The sequence below is a fragment of the Mustela nigripes genome, chromosome 11 (genome assembly GCF_022355385.1).
Source record: "Mustela nigripes isolate SB6536 chromosome 11, MUSNIG.SB6536, whole genome shotgun sequence".
NCBI classification, from domain to species: Eukaryota; Metazoa; Chordata; class Mammalia; order Carnivora; family Mustelidae; genus Mustela; species Mustela nigripes.
This window is the reverse complement of record NC_081567.1, coordinates 23,232,164-23,254,274: the sequence shown is the minus strand read 5'-3', so window position 1 is coordinate 23,254,274 and position 22,111 is coordinate 23,232,164. Positions and strand designations below refer to the sequence as shown.

At 43.6% G+C, this 22,111-nt stretch overlaps 1 protein-coding gene across 1 annotated transcript; it reads right to left on the bottom strand.

Moving 5' to 3' along the window:
* Window positions 1–8,440: 8,440 nt before the first annotated feature.
* Window positions 8,441–20,171, bottom strand: ZP2 (zona pellucida glycoprotein 2). Its single transcript, XM_059415958.1, has 18 exons — window positions 20,110–20,171; window positions 19,932–20,020; window positions 18,683–18,766; window positions 18,200–18,294; window positions 16,458–16,610; window positions 15,642–15,680; window positions 15,104–15,262; window positions 14,259–14,355; window positions 13,984–14,165; window positions 12,899–13,025; window positions 12,067–12,254; window positions 11,892–11,983; window positions 11,666–11,790; window positions 11,313–11,502; window positions 10,563–10,698; window positions 10,395–10,491; window positions 9,700–9,783; window positions 8,441–8,586 (listed from the first exon to the last, which is right to left on the bottom strand). The coding sequence occupies exons 1-18, from the start codon at window positions 20,169–20,171 to the stop codon at window positions 8,441–8,443; spliced, it is 2,145 nt and encodes a 714-aa protein (XP_059271941.1).
* Between the last annotated feature and the right edge of the window lie 1,940 nt (window positions 20,172–22,111).

The window sequence follows — 22,111 nt, the reverse complement described above, 5'->3', positions numbered from 1 at the left end:
GCACAGATGTCAGTGCTGAGGTTGAGAAATCCTGATGGAGACAAGAATTAAGAACATCAGGCTTCACGATAGCAGAGCTCATCTGGGATGAGGCTGGAATCGGCCAGGCCTGTACTAGATCTGCCAGTTATAGTAATGGCATCAGGAAAACACCTTGACATTTGTCAAAAATGGTAACATTTTTGACCTTTCACAACAGTTTTGCAAGTTCCGTCTGTTCCATCTTCCTGCCATACTCCTCACCCAGCAGAAGACGAAATTGGGCCAACAGGTAATAATTTGCCAAATGTCTCAGAGCTGGCTAGTGATTGTGCCACAAGAACAGCATCATTGGCTGCCAGCTCAGGCTTGGTTTTCTCCCCTCTCCCTGCTTTTCTGTTAAAGCAGAATGGCAAGGATGAGACATAGGGAAGGTGGGCTACTTGGCAGCTGGGAATTGGAGAGCCGTCTAGGTTGGAGAGGACACTAGGTGTCGTTTGGCTTCCCATGACTTGAGAGGAGACTCAAGGCCCCATACACTGTGCTAGGAGACCTTATGCCCCTACTTAGGTGCTGGAGCTTCAATTCCCATCTGAAACCCTTAAAAACAAACAAACAAACAGAAAACCAGCAGGTGGAAAGGGAACAGTAAAGTCGGTGCTTACTTGTTGAGCCAGAAGAGGGAGCTCACATCTAGCAATCTGAAGCTGGCTCTGCCCCGAACAGCCCTGATTGCTGAAAGGGACTTTGCACTTGTGCATCTTAGATGTTAATATGCATCTGTACAAGGGGTCCTGCTAAAAGGCAGGTCCTAAGTCTGTAGGTCTGAGTTTCTTCCAGCTCCCAGGGAAAGCCTTCCACAGACCCCACCTTGGGTAGCAAAGGCCATAGAAACCCTCTTCAGTCCTCCTTCTAAAGATGGCACACCTGGGGGGAGCCTCGGTGGCTCAATAGTTTAAAGCCTCTGCCTTCGGCTCGGGTCATGATTCCAGAGTTCTGGGATGGAGCCTCGCATCATCTGGCTCTCTGCTCAGTGGGGAGCCTGCTTCCTCCTCTCTCTCTGCCTGCCTCTCTGCCTGCTTGTAATCTCCGTCAAATAAATAAATAAAGTCTAAAAAAAAATTCTTTAAAGATGGCACACCTGAAGCCAGAGAGGAGCCATGACTCTACCTGCAGCCACTGTAAGTCTGCAGCACCTGGGCTGGGACCCATGCCTTGCATCTGGGGCTTGCTTCACAGCATCTTCCCTGCTCCTCTGACCCTAACAGAATGAAGTGGGGAGGATCCATCTCCAGGTATGGAAGCAAAGAAACCATATTATATGCTTTGAATTCTTTTTTTTTTTTTTAAGATTTTATTTATTTATTTGACAGAGATCACAAGTAGGCAGAGAGGCAGGAAGGGAAGCAGGCTCCCACTGAGCAGAGAGTCCGATGTGGAACTCGATCCCAGGACCCTGAGATCATGACCTGAGCCGAAGGCAGAGGCTTTAACCCACTGAGTCACCCAGGTGTCCCTCTGCTTTGAATTCTTAACCTCAAAAATATACTGCCAGTTACTTTCCCAGCAGAAGAGGTGTTTATTTGGGAATCAACGAGAATCGCAATCTGGGGCAAACAAGCTGCGGCAAAACTGTAGGCAAGTCCAGGGAATAAAGGAGAGTCACACCTATTCCTTCCTTCATTCATTCATTCATTTGAGAGAGAGCATGAGAGCACACGAGTGGGAGGAGCAGAGGGAGAGAGAGAATCTCAAGCGAACTCCACCCTGATCAGCGGAGCCTGATGTAGGGCTTGATCTCATCACCCTGAGATCATGACCTGAGTCAAACCCAAGAATCAGACAACTAACCGACTGCACCACCCAGGTGCCCCAAGGCTCACTTCTATAAGGAGAGAAGGGGTGAATTGGGAATGCTGTTATGAACTGAAAGTCCATTAGAGAAAACTGGGAGTCAAAAGTATAGTGGCTTCTCATTGGCTGTTGCCTAGAGGCTGTCGGTGGGGAATGAGGAAATCAGCTCTTCCTCCGGCTGGAGTAGAAGAGTGGTATCTATGTTCACAGTCAAATCAGTCTCTTCCTGTTGGGTCTGCAGTTGATTCAGAGTATTAGGGTGTGGGAACTCCCCCTGCCAAAACGTCCAGGTTCCATTTAGTGGGGTTTCCCTTTACTAATTTTCACAGAATCAAGCTTCTTTGTACTATATTTTTGGTGAAATCACTTCCCTCCCATAAGGACCTCTGGGAATCCAAAGATGAACAGAATAAGACTCTGGTTCTCTTGCGCCTTGGGGGAGCCAAAGCAAAGTAAATTTGTTAACAGAAGGTGTTCTTATTTGTGGTTTATATAAATTTGGTTATTAATCTGAAGGAAACCTTACATGTAACTTGGTGTGTTCTTATAGATGCAAACTATAGCCATAGCTGATTTCCTAAAAGTAATGCTGTTTTAATCCTGAATCATTTTGAATGCTTTTATCTGCAAGAAACAAACTACATCCCTTAAAAAAAGGGAATCCTTAGCATCTCACTAAACATGAAAGATTGTTAAAGAACAAAATTTCAATTGAGTAAACTTGAAGATCTAATTGGTTTTATGAATGGAGTCATGAATCCCACCTAGCGTGTAGAGGGGAGCTCTGAGAAGTTGTAGAAAATGGAAGGTTTCTATAGGAAGGAGGGTGGAGCAAAGACGTTATTAGCTAAAGAAAAGATTGCTTTAGGCAAGGTCACTTACCCTTAGGTGGAAGGGCTGGGAGTCTTACACAGATGACCTCATCTTCCTTTGGGGAATGGAGGGCCCATGTGACAATTACCTCATTAGTGCTGACTAGAAAAGTCCTGACTGACCAGTTAAGACTTCATTTCTGGGGAAGGTTAAAACTGTAATTAGATTAGGTATTAAGCTCCCTTTGAGGTCCTGTGGTTTTCTTCTTAACAAGATGCAAGTGATTGCAGGGTTGATTGAGGAAACACAACAAAGTGATCAGGAATCTAGATTTTCCATGTTTTTAGTCTACCATTCTCAGTGTCATTAGGCTGTTTCCTCACGGTCACAAGATGGCTGCCATAACTCAAAGACTCACAATGTCACACCACCACATCCATAGACAGGAAGAAAAGGGGCTAGCTTTACATACTTTTTTTTCTTTTTAAAACAAGGAAGAAAAAGACAGATGCCTCCCTTGCAATATCCCTTTAAATCTCATTGAACAGAAACATATGCCTCCTGGTAGCTGATCTGCAAGGGAAGTGAAAGTTCATCTTGATTATTAAGCACCATCAGAGTGTGTCACCTAGGGATACATTATGCCATTCCAGAACAGTCAAAGTTCTCTTATTAGGGAAGAAGGGGACAGGGAGAAAAATGAGGATTCTGGGACCCAATTCTATGTGTATGGGGGTTACCCCACCAAGCAATTCTCTGGTGCCATTTGGGTGTCCTACAATTCAACTCACTTCTCACTACCTACCTAGAGATAGCATCAGATACCACAGGTTAAGGGCTCAGTCCTACAAGACTGTCCCTACCTACCGTACCCCACTTCAGATGCCAGTCACAAGTCCAGGTACCTGTGGTCCTCATGATCTGGCTACAGGTGGGAGGTTCTGATGACACCCTGTTGGGTTTGATTGATTTGCTAGAGTGTCCCACAGAACTCAGAAAAACAGTGCATTTACTAGATTACTGGTTTATTATTAAAGGATGTAACTCAGGAACAGCCAGATGGAAGAGAAGCATAGGGATGGAGAAAGGACAAGGAACTTCCATGTCCTCTCTGAAAACACCATTCTCCCCAAATCTCCACATGTTCTCCAACTTGGAAGCTCTCTGAACCCTCTGCTTTGGGGTTTTAATGGAAGCTTCATTATATAGGCATGATCAACTGGCCGAGTCCCAGAAATCAAGGGGGTGAGACTGAAAGTTTCTACCCTTTGTTCAAGATTGGTTTCCCTGACAACCAGCCCCCTTGTCTAAGTTATTAAGGGGCTTTCCCAAAGTCATCTATTAATGTAAGAAAAGGCTCCTTAATTACTCTCAACACTTAAGAAGTTCCAAGTGTTTTAGGAGCTCTATGCTACGGGGGACAAAGACCAAATAAATATTTCTTACTATAAATCACAATATCACAGGAAGAGAAAGTGGGAAGGAAACCTTTTCAGATTAAGCAGCCTACGCCAACTATTAGTCGCAGTTCACTCATGAGTTTATTCACAAAGCAAAGTTCCTTGGGTGTTGTGTGATCAAAGGTTAGGGTCAAGGAGAGGTTAGGCAGAATTCTAACCTCTGTCAGGGAAATCTACTCTCAAGAGAGGAAGTGGTACTTAGGCTACCCAAGAGCCCAGCCTACACACACTGGAGTCCGTTGACTCATCAGGGGGAAGCTGCTATGACCAAGACTATGGATATGCCAGGCACTGTACGTTCTACCTTCTGCTGATTCCCTGTCCTCCAGCAGTGAGGTAGCTTCCTACTCCATGCACCACCACCTTCAAGCCAGAAGCAATGTTACCCCATGGATTTTCTACTTATTGGCACAGTAGTGACAATTACCTGTAGAAGGTAATTCTAATTCTGGTACCTCAGTGGGTTACAACTTCAATTCCCATCTCAGGATGGACTCGTGTTCTCAGCAACTCTTCAATTCCACCAGGATATACTATGGTTTAGAAATGAAGCTGATTGCAACTTGAATCTGCCAAGCCCTTGAAACAATAAACTGCTCCCATGTTAGTCCCCGTGTAGGAGCAACAGTGTGAGTTTGTAATACGTTGTCTATGACAAAGTTTGCTGGCTTCTGCCTTAGTCTAACACAGCAATTCTTACCCAGAGGTGTATGTCAGAATCACTGGAGGAGCTTGTATTAGTTTCTTCTTTCTGCTGTAACAAATTATCACAAGGTCAGTGGCTTAAAAATAACCAATTTATTCTGGAGGTCAGAGGTTTGAAATCAGTTTCACTGGGCTAAATTCCAGGTGCCAGTGAGGCTGGTCCCTTCTAGAGGCTCTAGAGGAGAGTCCTTTTCCTGAACTCCTTTAGTTCGGTGTCCATCTGTGGTCCTCTGCTGGTAGCCCCTCCCTTGTCATCATGGTGCATCACTCCAGTCCCTGCCTCCATCATCACATTACCTTTCCCTTCCTGTCGCCAGATCTCACCCTGTCTCCCTCTTATAGGGATCCCTGTGATTGCAGTTAGGTCCCACCTGGGTGATCCAGAGAATTTCCCCATGCAGGATCCTTAAATTAATCATGTACATAAAGTCCCTTTTTCCCATGGAAGGGAACATTCACAGGTTTCTGAGATTAGGACATAGATATTTGGGGGCTATTATATGGCTTCAGAGCCCAAACATGCTTAGACTCCTCTCTTTAAAGGTTCTAGTTTAGTAGGTAGGGTCAGGACATGTATATTTTTCGAAATATGTGCCTGATTAAGAATCTCTCACCTAGCACATAGCTTTATCCAACCCTCAGTTGCTTATACTTTTCCCCTGAGGTTTTATTTAGATGGCTGCAGTGCTGACTGGGCAGCTCAGACACTAAGACTTTGACAACTGACTATCTCATTGAACCCTCACGTGCTTTCAGAGTAGGTTTTGTTTTTAAGACTTTGTGTAATCTCTACACTCAACACGGGGCTCAGACCAACAACCCCAAGATCAAGAGTCACATGTCCTACTGCCTGAGCCATCTGTGTGCCCCCAAAATAAGTTTTTTGTTTTGTTTTTATCAAAATAGGTTTTATTCTCATTTTAAAGATGTGGAAATAGGCTCAGAGATTGTTCCACCTGCCTAAGGTCACATAGCAAGAGCGACATATATCCAGAACCCAAACACAACTCTTATTCTAGAACTTGACAAATTTCATGAAACTGCCTGAGTCAGCAGATCAGGGCAGGGAAGGAAAGTTCAACATGACAGGGGCCTTCCCAAGGCATGTAGATCCATTCCCAGCTCCTGTAACCTTTGCTGTTCAAACTGTTGGGTCGAGTGTTAGAATCCACACACCCCTCATCTACCTCCTGGGACCTGTTACAACTATGGCTCATCCCTACTGCATAAGCAAGATTGCAAACATGAGTTTGGTGAGGGAGCAGTCTCTCGGGATTTGAGCTCCCTCTCTCCCCACAGCACAAGGCTGCCTCTCCCACGTACAGTAGGAGGATGTGAACCTTTGGAAGTTGAGAGCATAACTTGAGTCAGTCACTTATTGTACTTGTTCCTGGCTTCCATGGCAACAAGTGTTCATCCCAGCAGTTGCTCCACAGTTGGCTTAGCTTTTCTCCCAAGTTCTGTCCCAGCATTTGTGGCAAACATCAGAACCAAGCCCTGCTGTGGGGACAGGCTGGAGGCCAGGTCACCGTGATCCTGACTTGTGACCATACACAAACAGACCAACCTGGAGAAGAGAGGCTCCAGCTCCTTCATCAAGATCATATATCTTGGATAAGCTACTCTAGGGACTATGTTGCTCTTCTGTAAACTGTGTGCATTTCCAGCAAAGTGATGGCTTTAGGGACTCATTAGAGTTTGTATTTATTACCTATTGCTGTTGTAACAAATTCATATAAACTTAGCATCTTGAAATACAGGTTATTTCACAACTCTGGAATTCAGAAGTCCAAAACGGGGCAGTGGAACTGTGTTCCTTGAGGCTCTAGTGGAGACCCATTTCCTTGCCATCCCTAGCTAATATTGGCTCCCCACATTCCATGGCTTGTGACCCCCATCACTCTGATTTCTGCTTCCATCGGGACATCTTCTGACTCTGATCCTTCTGCCCTTTTTATAAGGACCCTTGTGATTGGGTCTTATTGGATAATATCCCCGTGTCAGGACTCTCGGGCACATCTGCAAGGTCCATTTGGAACCAAGTAAAGAGAATATTCAGATTCTGGGGAATAAGAAGTGGACCTGTTGGGGTGGTCATTATTTAGCCTATCATTGGGGATCAGGAAGCCCCTTAAGTGGCCAAATTTAAATGCCATTTGAAAAAGTACAACATACGCGGGTTTTCTGGCTCTAATGTGGAACACTGTGCCTGGTCAGTCACAGAAAAGCTTGACTCCAAGACCATTTATCATTATCAAATTAAGGCTTTATTCCCTTCTAAAGCAATATCCCAAGAATGGCTTTGATGACTAACTTGAACTTTTGACTCCTAGAACTCTAGAAAGACCAGAGCTTTCACACAATGTGAATAGTTTCCTTCCCCACACCATAAGCTGAATTCTACTGTATAAATGTAGTCAAATAATTTAGAATGAAAAGGTGTATTGGGAGAGGAGGCAGAATGCATATCAAAGAGCTGCAGTATAGGTCGCCTGGGAGGCTCAGTGGGTTGGGCCTCTGCCTTTGGCTCCAGTCATGAGCTCAGGCTCAGCGGGGAGCCTGCAACCCCCCCCCCCCCCTCTACTTGTGATCTCTGTCAAATAAATAAAATCTTTAAAAAAAAAAAAAAAGAGCTACAGTATATTTAACATTCTTCAAATTTTAAAAAGCGAGACTATGACTACTCCGAAAAAAGTTCCCAACACACTGAAGACTTTGTTTTTACCTCCTAGCCCCATACAGATATTTTAAAGCTTTTTGAGATTTTTTTCCTAGCCAAAGCTCTTATACAATCTATGTTTTTTCTAGTTGAAGGATACAAGCGAGTTCATTTCTGTATTACTTTGAACATAGTCTGTTAATAGCTACAATGGCAAGCAAACACTAGTCCTTTTGATGTAATTGCGATGTAGAAGCTGGGGGACCCTGAGCGGGAAAAGACACAGAAGGAAGAATAATCGCATGTCGGCAGTGGGAAAGCCACTCTCCAGGCTCAGCTAAGGGGCTGTTGCCCAGCTGTGGAGTCTTAACGAGAGTAGGAATGTTGTAACTGCACCTAAGAAAACCAGAACCTTTATTCATTTCCATTCCCCTAGGGAGATTGCTGGTCTCGAATTGCATGATGAATTGAGGGAACAATGTAACTGAAAACCTTGAAGTTCTCAGGCAAAGTTTCTTTCAAAGAGTAATTTGAGTTAGGAAATATGGAAGCAGAACGCTAGATTAATTCCTTGGGAACACCTCCTTACCCTGCCCTTCTAGGGAAGGGAAATCATGCCCCTGACTAAGGCTGAGCTTTCATCTCCACATCTTGCATATGTGAATGGAGAAGTGAAAGATGAGTCGCCTGAAGGCAGCCCCAGAAGGGGGCTGGAGCGAAGACCTGCTGCTGGTTCAGTTTTCCAGCTCAGCCAGTTTGGGGAGTGGAGGTCAGAGAAAGCTGAATGACAGGAAACAATTAAGTCCTGAATTTCCTTATTCTTATCTACACAGCCAAAGCCCATTAGGATGGTGGAGAGGTTCTACATGACCTCTACCGAGTGTGACCCCGAGAAGCCATCCTTGAACTCCATGTAAGGTTAATGAGGTAAGAGCAAGCAGCTTGCTTCGACCACTTTATTTGAAAATCCTTAGTGATTTAACATCATGATTTTTTTCTTGCGGAGGTAGCTAATGAGACCTAGAGTTGCCAGCAGACCTGCTAAGGCAGCCACAACCACCATAGTCTTAAAAGCAACATATCCGGCAGCCTTGGGCTGTTTCGAGTCCACAGCATCTGGGAAGGAAGGAGACATTCAAGTCTTAAGATCATTAAAAATCAAAAGGCCTAAGTTAAAGTCTGAGGCTGCCCAGCGAAGTGATATGAAGCCTCACAGGGCTCATTTGGGAAGCTCATAACAAGGTATACAGTCTTACTCCTGGAGCCAACCTCCACCTCTCGCTGCTCTGCTCCCACAGCTGTTCCCACCTCCTCGCTTCTTTTCCTTCTACAATCAGATGAACTGACACCCGAAAAGAACCTTACTGTTTCAGCCTTTTTAACATTATGGCACTAATAGAAATGATCCCGAGTGCATGGTTTCTTGCAGGTTGTTAGGGATTTAAGGCCACTTACTTTCAAATTATGGGTCTCTAATTAAGACCAGCTGGGATCAAGATAGGAGATATTAACAAGAACACAACCTAGTACAGAATGAAGTTTGGCAGGAGTAAGTCACATGCCTTCCGATTGAATAGTTCACTTCTAGAAAGATATCCCAGGGGTGCCTGAGTGTTTCAGTCAGTTAAGTGTCTGACTCTTGCTTTTGGCTCAGGTTGTGATCTCAGGGTCTTGAGTTAGAGCTCCCAGGATGGGATCTGGGCTCAACCGAAATCTGCTTGACATTCTCTCCCCCTCTCCCTGCCCCTTCAGTTTGTGTTCTAAAATAAATCTTAAAAAAAAAAAAAAAAAAAAAAAGCTATCCTGGATTTGTGTAGTCGGCAAAGATTTAAGAGGAGGATTCTACTGGAGCATTAGTGACAAAATTGGAAATAACCTGGACACCCATGAATAAAGACTGTGGTTAAGACAGAGCCGTGTGGATGGAATCCTATATAGCTGTTAGCAGTGAGGTAGTTCTCTGTGCAGATTAAATGCTTCAAAACAAATAAAAAAAATTTACAGCAAGTAGGTAGAATATGTGATAATGTTGTTTTCACTTGCATTAGAAGATTTTTTTTAAGGGGGGTTTTTGGAAGAGTACACAAGAAACTTAGAGTTATGGCTAGGAAGAGAGACTCATTCTTTTATTATTTAGGATTACCATAGGCATGTATTATTTGTGCATGGTTAAATTTAACAAAGCCAAGAACTTGAGTCCAGGAAGTGCCCTAGGCTTTAAATCCATACCTCTGAGTGAAGAGCCATTTGACAATAGGAGGATGGGTCCTGGGAGACTTACTATCATTTTCTCTTCTTCAGTGGTACCTGTGGCTGGGGACAGAGATTGGAGTTAGTATCTGACCTTGGGAGTAGTGACCCAGAGAGAGGTGTGTCGATGAACTTAGACAACATCTCTGCTGAGTTCCCTGCTCTATGTCGGGTTTTGCCTCTCCTACCTTTGAAGGAGGGCATATACTTTACTGTAAAAACAGAATAAACTCTCCAGAAATATCCCCAGGAAGATTAAGTTCCCAGTCTACCCAGACTTTGCAAGAGTAACTTTGCAGAGTCACCTGTGCAGAAGATCAGGCTCCAGTCCATGTGCAAAACCAGACTTGCTTATAGTCTGATCCAGAACTTGCCATCTCAGCCTTATCCTATGGGCAGGGAGGCAGTCCTCCCTGAGGTTTCTTGGAACAAGAAACCTGAGAACACTTCTTAGAAGATAAAGAGTCCCAATAAAGCCCCCCCACTTTTTTTTTTTTTCATTTTATATGACTTGTACACTTATTGGTACCCACTAGCAGCCCAAGATCAAGAGTTGTAGGCTCTACTGACTGAGGCAGTCAGACTCTCCACAGCCCTCATTCTTAAGGTTTCCAGTTCTGAGAAGATAAGGCTTGCTTTGAGGGCTCATGGTAACGAAGACTTGAAGTTTTTACCTCGCCTGTGTCTGAATGACACAGGGCAAGTCACAGAACACAGAGGGGAGTCTGGAGAGAGTTGATTGCAGATTAACGCGCTGCAGTGGAAGTAGACCTGGAGATAGAAGAGTCGAGTGGAACTGATGCACTCACATTCAGTCTGTCCCAGGGGACTTAATTGCTTACCAGGCTAGAGAGCACTTGGGCCTCGGATACAAAGGCAAAGGTCTTCACATCGAACCTCTGATAGTGATTAGGATAGGTCACAGATGAACCAACTGGATGGAAGGTAGTTCTGTGGTTGTCTAGATTGTATTCACAGCTGGGAGGCACATACCAGGGCAGAACATCAGCAATGTTATTCCCTACCCCCCCACCCCAAGTTTGACTCAACAATTGCCCAAATTCAGCCACATGTATTCTAACACCTTGTGAACTGTTCTACCTTCTACCTGTGCCTTTTATTTAATATACTTTCTGATGTGGTCTACCCAACAATATCCAGTCATGAGTTGTACATATTAGTTCTATTTTTCTAACATAGTAATACTATTTAAGTACTGATTAGTTTGCTAGGTAAGCCTATCAGGAGTCTCAAGTTTTATATGTAGTTTTTATATTGGCTTAATTCTTCCTACTAATCTGAGTGCCTAGTATGTCCCAGGCAGTTAGACTGGTTACTAATGAACACAGACAAAGATCAGGGCCTTTGTGACCGTGCTCTTCTGAACCCAGGAGGGTTTTATTTCCTCTTCACTGTCACTTTTTTTTTTTTTTTAGATTTTTTTTTTTAAAGTAATCTCTACCCCCAACATGGGGCCCAAACTCATAACCCAGAGATCAAGAGTCTCATGCTTTATTGACTGAGCCAGGTAGGCACCCTTTCGCTGGTAATTTTTCATTAACGGAGCTACCTTATGGGTGGAGAATAACTACCCATCCATGATAATATTCCACTGGGGAAGTGAGGCTGGGTCCACAGTGGGTGTTGCCCAGCAGTCATCTAAGACCAGCTTGATATTGGGGTCAGCCCTATTAAGGACTCTTAGTTCCAGGTAAATTGGTTGACGGAGGTATCTCACCACAGGGTACTCCTTGTCCCCATAAGGTCGAAGGTAAGATTGGTCTGAAATGGAATAGGAACATCTTCACTACGCAAGTTGTTGATGGTTGCAGTATGAGCTAAAGCTCATTACTATTCCGTTAGTCTGGCAGCATCAGAAAGCTCAGGTTGGGGCAGAGTTCTCTGAAAGTATTTAAGCAGGGTGTCTTAGGTTATGATGGCTCACCTGAGTAGGTTTGTATGCTCAAGGCAACTGGACCTGGCCTCACAGAGGCCACTGGAGGAGGAAGGCTTTGGACATCAGTGTTTATTAGCAGGTCATCTCTGCTGTAATGGCACCTCACAGTCATTCTGTAATGAATGTGGGGAGGGGCCAAGTGGTAAGAAGAATTTTAGGTTAGAAGACTGCTTTAACCTAACGTGGAGCTTAAGAAGTAGCAATTTCATCACACCTGAATTCACTATCTCTGGAAATTGTGCGTGGAGGGAGATCCACCCAGAGAGCATGTATTTCATTTTCGTAGATGACTTTGTCGTCCTTGAACTTAAAATTAGAGGAAGGTTAGAAGTGGGTGACCAGTGATCTTATAGTCCAGTCTTAACACCTCGAAGTCTGCTGGTACTCACCTTATGTCTTGTTCCACATCTGCTCAGGGGGATATGAAACACTGTCAGCCCTTGAGATGGAACCTTGAAGGTAGGTTGGCAGGTTGAGTCTCCCACCCTGAGGGTATCCAAGTTTAGAGCTGGTTTTGTTTGGTGGCTGTAGACCTTGACATCCATAAACCCATCCTCGTTGCACAGGTCACCTGTAACTAGATGGTGTTAAGAGTTTAAAGAAACATGTCTGCCATATTAATGGTCCTCTACCAACCTTCAAGTCCAGATGAAGAGAACTGTGAGAAAACTCTGAGGGGCTAAAGGGAGTTGAGGGTCAGATTATGGCTTCAAGTGCAATGTCTTGTGTCATTATGTATCTTCTTTCAAGTCTCGCAAATCCTGAGTGGTTTGAGGAAAGGAATAGGTGGGGGGTGGTTAGTTGATGCAGGAACTAGTTTTTCCCATTGGCCTGATGTGATATGGTAAATAAGTAAGCACAGAGAGAGCCAATACTGAACAAAACCACCTATTCCACATCCTTACGCAATTTGTAGGCATTTGGGTGATGTCCTTTAAACTTTAGTAGTCCTTCTGACTACAGGTTGGAATCAATCTTATTTAGATAATGGGCTCAGGCTCCTAATGCAGAATATATCCTGGCTACTTAAACATGGATCCATTATAGTGTGATCTACCCGTATATATATTTTGGAGATACTGTCTTCTTAGGGCTCTGTTCATGGCAGCTACACTGAGGTTTCTGATCTGATGAGTTTCCTCACAATGTAAGCAATACAGAGTCTGAAACGCTGTACGTTTTCCCCTATACACAAGAGCTGAGGGAGAAGAGATTTCTTACCTACAGAAACCGGTGACTCACAGCCACACTCAGGATAAACTACCATTGATACAGTCTCACGTTTGAAGGTGAAGGTCAGCTTGAGTGAAGCTAAGTAGAACTGATGGGGTAGGCATTTTTCAGAGGACTGAAAGGAGACAAGAATGTCGATGAGCAGCTGCAGCCATGTGGGCCCAGCAAAGCCCACAGTGAGGCAGGAAGGAAGTACACTGAATACCTGTAGGGCACCCTCCAGAATTAATCGGGTTTCCCTTTAAACCAGAACAAGAGAGAGCCTATCACTTCTCCATATCAGGATGCTTTCCTAGGCAGGAAATTTATTGCTTTAAACTCATGCCCTGAAATACCCAGCTCTGCATGCTCTTTGTATTAGATACTGAAGCCTGAATTAACAGATCAGATTCCAAAGAGCTGAGTACTCTGCCAAGCCAGGTCTGAGTAAAAAGGACTCTGCAAATGTTGTCAGATGTTACTGCAAACCACCCCTTACTCCGACATAAGATTACTCTCTGCTCTCCCTGGCAACTGCATCTGTTAAGAATGGCCTCAGTAAGAACAATTGAGGACAGTTTTGTTTGGATCAAGCTGCCCTATTAAAAATAGGTTATAAGAGGGTCATCATTAGCAACTTAAAAGCAGTGCAATGAATGGAGGGGGGAAAAAAAAAACCACACACAAGAAAACTTCCATTGCAGTGGCTCAAAGAGGCTTGGTGTTTGAGAGTGAATTTTAGTTATTTAAAAATTCACTTAGGCAAAGTGATCAAATGAGGCCTTCCAGAATTTGAATCCATTATATGGATAATTAAGAATTTATGGTCAGGGTCCCTGGTGGCTCAGTGGGTTAAGCCTCTGCCTTGGGCTCAGGTCATGATCTCAGGGTCCTGGGATCAAGCCCCACGTTAGGCTCTCTGCTCAGCAGGGAGCCTACTCCTCCCACCCCCACCCTCTCTCTGCCTGCCTCTCTGCCTACTTGTGATCTTTGTCAAATAAATAAAATCTTAAAAAAAAAAAAAAAGAATTTATGGTCAAGCCGTCAACTGTGCTTCCAGCTAGGCTTCCATAAAGTTCATGCTTGGAACATACTTTGATTTTGAGTAGGGTTTTGCTGAAGTGCAATCTCAAGCCCTTGGATTCTTCCTTATGGATCCCATGGTCATGCAGCTGGCTTAGAGCAAAGCTCCTGTTTTCAAAGCTCACAGAGGTCAACTTCCAAGGAAACTCCGGTATGGTGACCGTCACATGTGTGGCATTACAGTTCACGGGATCTAGAAGGAATGGCCGATACGATGTCCATGATCAGCTTTAAGGCCCCGGAACAGTGTCTCCCACAACGGAGATGCCCTTTCCTAGGGCCTTACCTGATATACAAAGCACTCGTGTTGTTAAGATGAGCTTCTGCCCAGTAGATTCTTGTATCAACTTCAGAGGCGCAGTGTAGAGGTGCCTGTTACCTTGCTGAGTGTGAGGTTTGGGGTAGAAACAGTTTTAAAGACATCTGTTTACTTGAATATCTAACCAATGCTGGAAGAATTGTCAGAGCAAACATATGCTTAAGTATTGACACTATTTTGGTCCGAGTAGAATTTAAGCATTCTGCCTAGGGACTGTTCGTCAGGTGTTCTAGTTTTAAAATCTTGTATTTCGTAACGTCTGGCAAGTTAGTGTTGTCTACTGATAGGACCTATAGGCGATTGCTAGGCAGATGTGAGCAAAAGCTGATTTTATGGTAACAGCATTCAGAGAAAGTGTTTGTAGGACTCCACCCACACATTTATAATCAATGACTAACAGGGCTGTTCTTGTTAAGATGGCGGACGTGTAAGTGCTTTCTTAGGTGCCAAGACCTGTTCCAAGTACTTTGGCACATTAACTCATTAACTTCATGTCTTGGTCACTGGCCCCCCAAAGCACCAATTCCTACAGTAGAACCGTATTATAGGAAAATGATAAAACAGAACACCTTAATTCATAGAAGAATTTAGTACCACCTCCTATCACATTATAGAATCAGTATTCATCTATTGGAAGAACAATCTGTTCTATTCATCTTTGCATCTTTAGTTTTCAGTGCAGGGCTTAGCACATTAAGATACCTGTTAAATCAGTTGTATTCTCAGTTCATATGAACACATGGTTGAGAGGACATTTGGACTTAGAAATACTGGTCTGTGCTTGGGTGGTGGTACAGGAGATTCACACCTACCACATAGTCAGTCACTCCGATGGCATTGAATGGCATTTGGATGCTCAGCTTTTGTTTCTCGTCGAAGAAGATACTATATCCTCGGGTCACAGCCTCCTGCAAAGTCAGAGTTTGGACTTTTGCACCGTCACCAATCTCCATGATCCATCTCGGCAGAGTCTTGGAATCATAAAGACACAAGTTTCATTTAGAGGGCTGGTGCTCATCTTAACCCCGAGACTATTTGTCTATTTAATGTTTTATTTCATTTTTTATTTTTTAAGGTTTTACTTGTCAGAGAGAGAGAGAGAGAACAAGTGTGCACATAAGCAGCAGGAACTGCAGGCAGAGAGAGAAGCAGGCTCCCAGCTGAGCAAGGAGCCCAATGCGGGACTCGATCCCAGGACCCTGCGATCATGATCTGAGTGGAAGGCTGACACTTAATTGACTGAGCCATCCAGGCATCCTATACTTAGTATTTTAAAATCAGGATTCAAGTTCGGTTACTTTCACTATATAAGTAAAGTTACTTAGGTAATTTAAAAAGTTACTTCCATACCGAATTTTCAGCCATGTCTGGAATAACATTGAAGGTAAACTGAAAAAAAAAAAAAAAAAAAAAGAAACCATGATGTGAGGTCTTGATTTAGAGGAGCAAGTTTCTGAAATCCCACTACCTGACAGCATGTGCAAGATGCCCAGAGCAACTGCTATGCAGTTCTTACACTAAGAGGCCTGATAGTGGGCATAGTAAGAAAACGCACAGGCCCACTTGTGAAAACTACCCTGAGCTTCTGATTGGAAGATCTAAGCTCCCTTCCAGTTCTAAGTTAAGACAGTGGATTCTTAGGTGCACATTTTTTTACCTTCATGCATAGGAATCAATAATTAGGTCAAACCACGCAGTTCTATCATTGTTCTAACAAAACATCAATGTATTTTAGTTGTCCATTAACAATATTTGTTAGGTTAGACTATAAACGTCCTAAATAGGTGATTGGAATATTGTGCTTTATAACTATATACTATCATCTGGCAAAGAACCTGGGACATGATAGCTATTCCATTTGCTGAATGATTATTATTAACATGACTGCAGCTACCAATGGAATCTTTTCTACTACCAGGTATGATGTTCTGAGGACTGTATATACCCTCTCAATTCTTATCACCAGCCTTTGAGATATTATTGCCCCCTCTTTTGGACCTGGAATCAAAGGTTCAGTGTGGTTAAGAAATCAATCCAAAGCCACCCAACAAGTTAGTAGTTGAATACAGAATGGTAAGCCTGACCCTGTTCCTAACCCCAGCTCTGTGTAGACCAGCACATTTTCCCTGCAGTTGCCATGAGAAGCAGTCACCCTGCTTCACTCACAGACACGGAATCCTTTGTGCAGATAGTGGATCCGGCATGCTCCTGGGTTTCTTCTGCTTGTGCAACTGGACATCTGATGTGATATATGAAAGTCGTAGATGGTAAAGCAGTAGTGTTGTCCAGGAGACCGATGGCAATCAGGTGCTGGCCATGCTGTGTGTAAATGGCACAATAAGAAGAGTAAGTGTTGGGACCTCCGTGGGAAAGCCAAATCCATGATACCATTGGACCCAGCTGAGTAGTCCAACTCTTGAGGTTACCAATATCACAGGTTCTGGAAGGTACCTCATTGCTCTATCAACAGACTCTACAACTAGCCCTTTTAGATATCCCAGGAAGACGCTGGTCTTGGCAGCAAATAGCTCCTTGAGCTTCAGGGATTGGAGTTCTATTTTTGAATTCTTGACATTTACCTTTGTCTGAATATCATGGTTCTGGCTAATTTGGAGTCTCTACCCAAGTCATTCTCACATGTATTGAGCACCTACATAGCAGTCATTGCTCCGGGTGCTGGACAGAGCCAACTTTGGTATTTCCCCTGGTTTAGGAAAGTCATAGTTTCAAGTAAGGGAGAGCCACCCTTTTTCTATAAAATATCAGTAAATATTTTAGGCATCTTAGGCCACATATGATTTCTAGCATGTACTTTAAGTCCTTAAAAACCTAACCATTCTTAGCTCAAGGACCATTACACACATGCACACGTGCATACCATGAGCTAAATGTGCCCATCCCCAGGTTTTAGTTTGCAAACCCTTGATCTACAGGAAATCAACCCTAAGCTCCCAAGTTGCTAAGGGCTATTTCAGAAAGGGAAAAATTACTGAAGATCCTCACCGTGTAATTAGATGAAGTGGTCAGTTAAATATGCAGATTTCTACCGTGTATCTCAGACCTAAGTCATCAACTAAAGGAACTAAAGGAACTAAGTCTATACTTTCCCAATTCCCCAAGGGAGTCTTTGCATACAAGCTGGAGAACTGCTTGACGGGTTTCTTTTACTGCTCCCAATAACCCTGATTAGGCAATACTGTTGCTTGGCAATGGAGAAAACCCTATTGCTCAGCTGCTGTTTTCCTTCCTACACCTGTTTTTATAGCATAGCAGTTCTGTTTGCCAGCACCAAAATAGCCTTCCCTTTCCCATGGAGGTTACAGATCAAAATAGCTCCTTTTGAGCGTTTGTTCTATCTTGTTGCTGTGCCAGGTTCTTCATCTGCATCTTATCATTCATCTTTAGATACCCTTTGAAGAGGGTGCCAAGCAAAGAAAGATTAGCTCACTTGCTAGAGATCACAACTAGATAGTGGCAAAGCCAGGACTCACACCAAGGCTCCAACTTCAGGATTTCTCTACCTCAGCGTTATTGGCATTTCAGGCCTGAAATCCCTGTCAGAGGGGGCCCCCTGGGCAAATGTGGGCTATTGAGCTGCAACCTCAACTTGTACAGACAGCCCCCCCACTCTAGTTGTGGCAGCCAATAAGGTCTTCAAAACGTTTCCAAACACTACCAAATATTCCCTGGGCAGACAAAACAGAAAGCAAAAACAAAACAATACAAAACAAAAAACCAAAACAAAACAAAAAAACCAACCAACCAATGTCCCAATGCTTAGGGACATTAAACAACCCTGGTTGAGAATAAAAGCTGTACTCTCAAGCCTATACCCTTAATTAGTAGGGTTACTAGTAGTAACCACTAGGTTACTCTTTCCCAAATCACTCTTCAAAGCTATTACTTACCACTCTCTTGGTACAGGTCTCATATGGGACATTCAGGGTGAGCTTTTCTGAGTCCAGGATGGAAATGCAGTTCCATGATTTAAAACTAATGGGATCTACAGAAGCCAGAGCAAAGAGCCAAAAAGTACATTTCAGTGGCAAAGTAAACCAGAGCTATATAGCCAGTCCTGCCAATCCATTTCTAAGTGATTTCAAACCACTTCACGTTTTATTGTCCCATCTGGTGATAGGACCCAAGCTTTGAGAGATGCTGTGATTTGCAACTAAAGAATTCCCAGGGGATTCTGAGAGAAGACACATTTCTGAGGAAAGACAAGGTCTTCCACTCTTGGTGGTATCATGCAAATCGGAGACCCCTAGGGCATCGTGGTAATTGGATGCCAGTTGCTCCCGAGCGTGTATTCTGTTCACCTGAAAAATGGGGCTAGCCTTGAGCCCAGGCCTTCCTACTAAGACCAAGGTAAGAATATCCACATGACCTACCCACCACAGATGCATGCCATTTTTCGGCGCCCAGATTGCTTGGAAATTCCAATACCATTCTGTTTTCATTGCAAATGACAGTACCTGAAGAGAAAAGGAAGCAACTGGAGTATATCTGAGCTGTAGGAGACAGGATTCCTCCAGAAGGATATGGAGGACCTCTTCTCCAATAGGTATCAAGGAAGGGTACCATTTTTGAGAGGCAAAGCTTGACCCCCCCACCCTCAAGGAGCTCACAGATTGGTGAAAAGATGTACTTACTGTGCAAGATACTAACTATAAGAAAGATATCAAATGCCTGGGACTTTCTGAAGTTCTAGCTTAGGTTTAACCACGCATACAGAGACTGGTCTAGAACCTTGACAGCAGAGCTGATGGAGGTGGGGATGGTAGGTCTGTGAAGAACTGGAGAAGAAATGTTCTGTCTAAACACTTTTGAACTTGCAGTTTAAAAAAACCAAAAAACCCCACAAAAAACCCTATATGGAGCACCTGGCTGGCTCGGTTGGAAGAGCATGTGGGACTCTTGATCTTGGGGTGGGAAGTTCGAGCCCCACATTGAGTGTAGAGATTACTTAAGTAAACTTCAAATGAAATGCCCCATGTAATCCAAAGGACACTTCTTAAAGGCTAAATTCTACTTATAATCTGCTACTTTATATCCTCTCACTCAGGTGAAAGTTTGAAAAGCTCTTATGAGTGGAACAACTTCAGTTTTGTCTGTTATGCTGATGCTTTCCTTAAGTACGAGTTTGGGTTTGAAAATGACTACTCCTGAAGATGGGGGCTTAATATTGTGTTTCACTGTTCTTTAGATAGATACCATAAATCTTGAGGTAATGAGGGAGTAGAAAGTAGTATGGGTGTTTTTGTTTTGTTTTGTTATTTGACAGAGAGATCACAAGTAGGCAGAGAGGCAGGCAGAGAGAGGAGGGGAAGCAAGCTCCCCACTGAGCAGAGAGCCCGATGTGGGGCTTGATCCCAGGACCCTGAGATCATGACCTGAGTTGAAAGCAGTGGCTTGACCCACTGAGCCACCCAGGTGCCCCAGTAGTATGGGTGTTTTGCAAGATCTTTTGTTTAGCTAGTATAGCAAGCCATAGGAGAGCAATGGAAAAATCTTCTGACTTGATCAATGTAAGAAAGGGGTGAGTCGAGATTGTCTGAGCCGTATTCAGGTTCCCTAGCTATCTAGTTGCAACCTGTTTTAGAGATGCTAAGAGCATTTCCCCTCACCCAACAGGCATACCTGGGAAGACAGGATCTCCCAACTGAAAAGCACCTGTTGAGTTCACTGAAGTCACAAGGATGAAGAATAAAGAAAGTGACCTGTAGGTGCTAAAAGGGGATTGGAGAGGGTTACGGAGGAATGAATTCCAACAGATAAGGCCATTGTGTCCCCTCTCTCTACTGTCAGGATTACTCACCTCCAATCTGCTCTAAACCAGCTTGAGGGGCTCCCACATGCTCCCTTCTGTCTGCACGCCATGACCAAATGTATCATCAAATCAGCCAGGTAGGTGGGTGGGCGCCTCCTTTTTTTTTTTTTTTATAGCAGAAAATAGGATGTGACCCTGCCCTCTCCCATTGGAGACACCTGAGTCCTCTCCAGCCCTCTGAGCTGAGAGGGAGGGATTTGGAACAGGAGAGGCTTTCTGGAAGGCCCGAAGGAAGCATCATTCTGCCCTTTCTGAGACTTGAATTTCCGTTATTCTACCAGGTGCTCTGCAGGCTGCCATGAAACCAGAGCTCCCTGAAATTGGCTCCAGGTGAATGAATTGGTGTTTTTCTCCATAACACTGGGCAAAATTAGTTTCTTTGGGCAAAATATTTACAACTCCAATGTGGAGTGAAAGAAGGAGGTGGGTTTTATTGAGGAATGAATATCTCTTGTTCATACCACCTTTCCTTTAAGTAACCCCCCTAGTCTCCTGGCTATTGGAGACATTACCCTGGTAACTAACCTTTACAGAAAATGGATGATCTAAAGGGGCGCCTGGGTGGCTCAGTGGGTTAAGCCTCTGACTTTGGCTCAGGTCATGATCTCGGGGTCCTGGGATCGAGGCCCACCTCAGGCTCTCTGCTCAGTGGGGAGCCTGTTTCCACCCTCCCCATCGCCTCCCTCTCTGACTACTTGTGATCTCTATCTGTCAAATAAATAAATAAAATCTTAAAAAAAAAAGAAAATGGATAATATATTATTTACCCCAAGTATAAAAGTTAAAACCTACTGCAAAAAAATGTAGGCAATTATAGAAGGCTATAGAGAAAAGGAAATAGTCACCTGTAATCTTGTCACTGCTGAGATTTAGGTATGTAACTTTATGGACTTTTTATACAAACACCACACACACTTAAAACCAACAACTTGGGATCAAAGTTTAAGTTATGTTTCATAACCAGCTTTTACTATTTTACATGTGGTGGACATTTTATTTATCAAACATAAAGATTGCCATTACCATTTTTAAGGATGCATCATGTTCAATGTCTAGATAAATCAGTGTTTAACTGTTTCTAATGACGGACATTAAAAAGCTTCCAATTTTCCAGTTCATTCAGGATGAATTCCTGGAGGTAGAAATTCTGGGTCAAAAAGAGTAGTGATCTAAATAAGAGTGTCATATTGTACCAGTGGGGAGTTTACACATGGGGAAGAGGAGGCAAAGCAACTTGTCCCAGCCTGTTGACAACTGAGTGTCAGAGCCATGTTGAGAACTCAGATTTTCTAAGGCCCAATTGACATATCTTTTCAGCATCTCTCACTGCAATTTGAGAACCTAGATGTCTGCAACCCTTGTTCTATTAATAGGTGATTAATGTTCAAATTCTGTGCAAGTTGCAGGGTCACATTTGCAATTATTGATTTATGTGTTGTCTTTGTGGTATAACTTTAGGAGTAATCTCCACTCCCCATTACAGGTGTCTGAAATGCAATTGTAGGTTAGAGTAGTATTTCCCCAACCTCCTTGATCAAAACATCACATGCATCTCTCATTAACAGCACAGATTCCTGGGTCTCACCCAAAAGCTGTGGAATCAGGCTTCAGGGAAGCGTCCAGAGCGGATGGATGTATTGTTTAACAAGCACTCCAGGTGAGTCTTAAGATCAAGGAAATTTGGCAAATACCTGGAGGGAGGGAGGCAAGACAATGAGTGATTGCTAGCAGTTAACTTCTTCATGGGAATTAACCCATTCTGTTATAAGGAATTGGGGGGCCAGAGCAAAAGCCAAGATAAGCAAGTTTCTGGGAGTAGACGTGGTGAAAGAATTTGGATTCCGAGCAGAGGCACAATAGCAACAGTTAATCCTTTCCTCTGAAGTGTATTTTCTGAAAAGTGACACCTGTTCTGCAAATGTGAAGGTATTCTACCATGATGGTTAAGACTATGATGGGAAGGCAGTAGAGTGTGGAGGGATGATTCTGA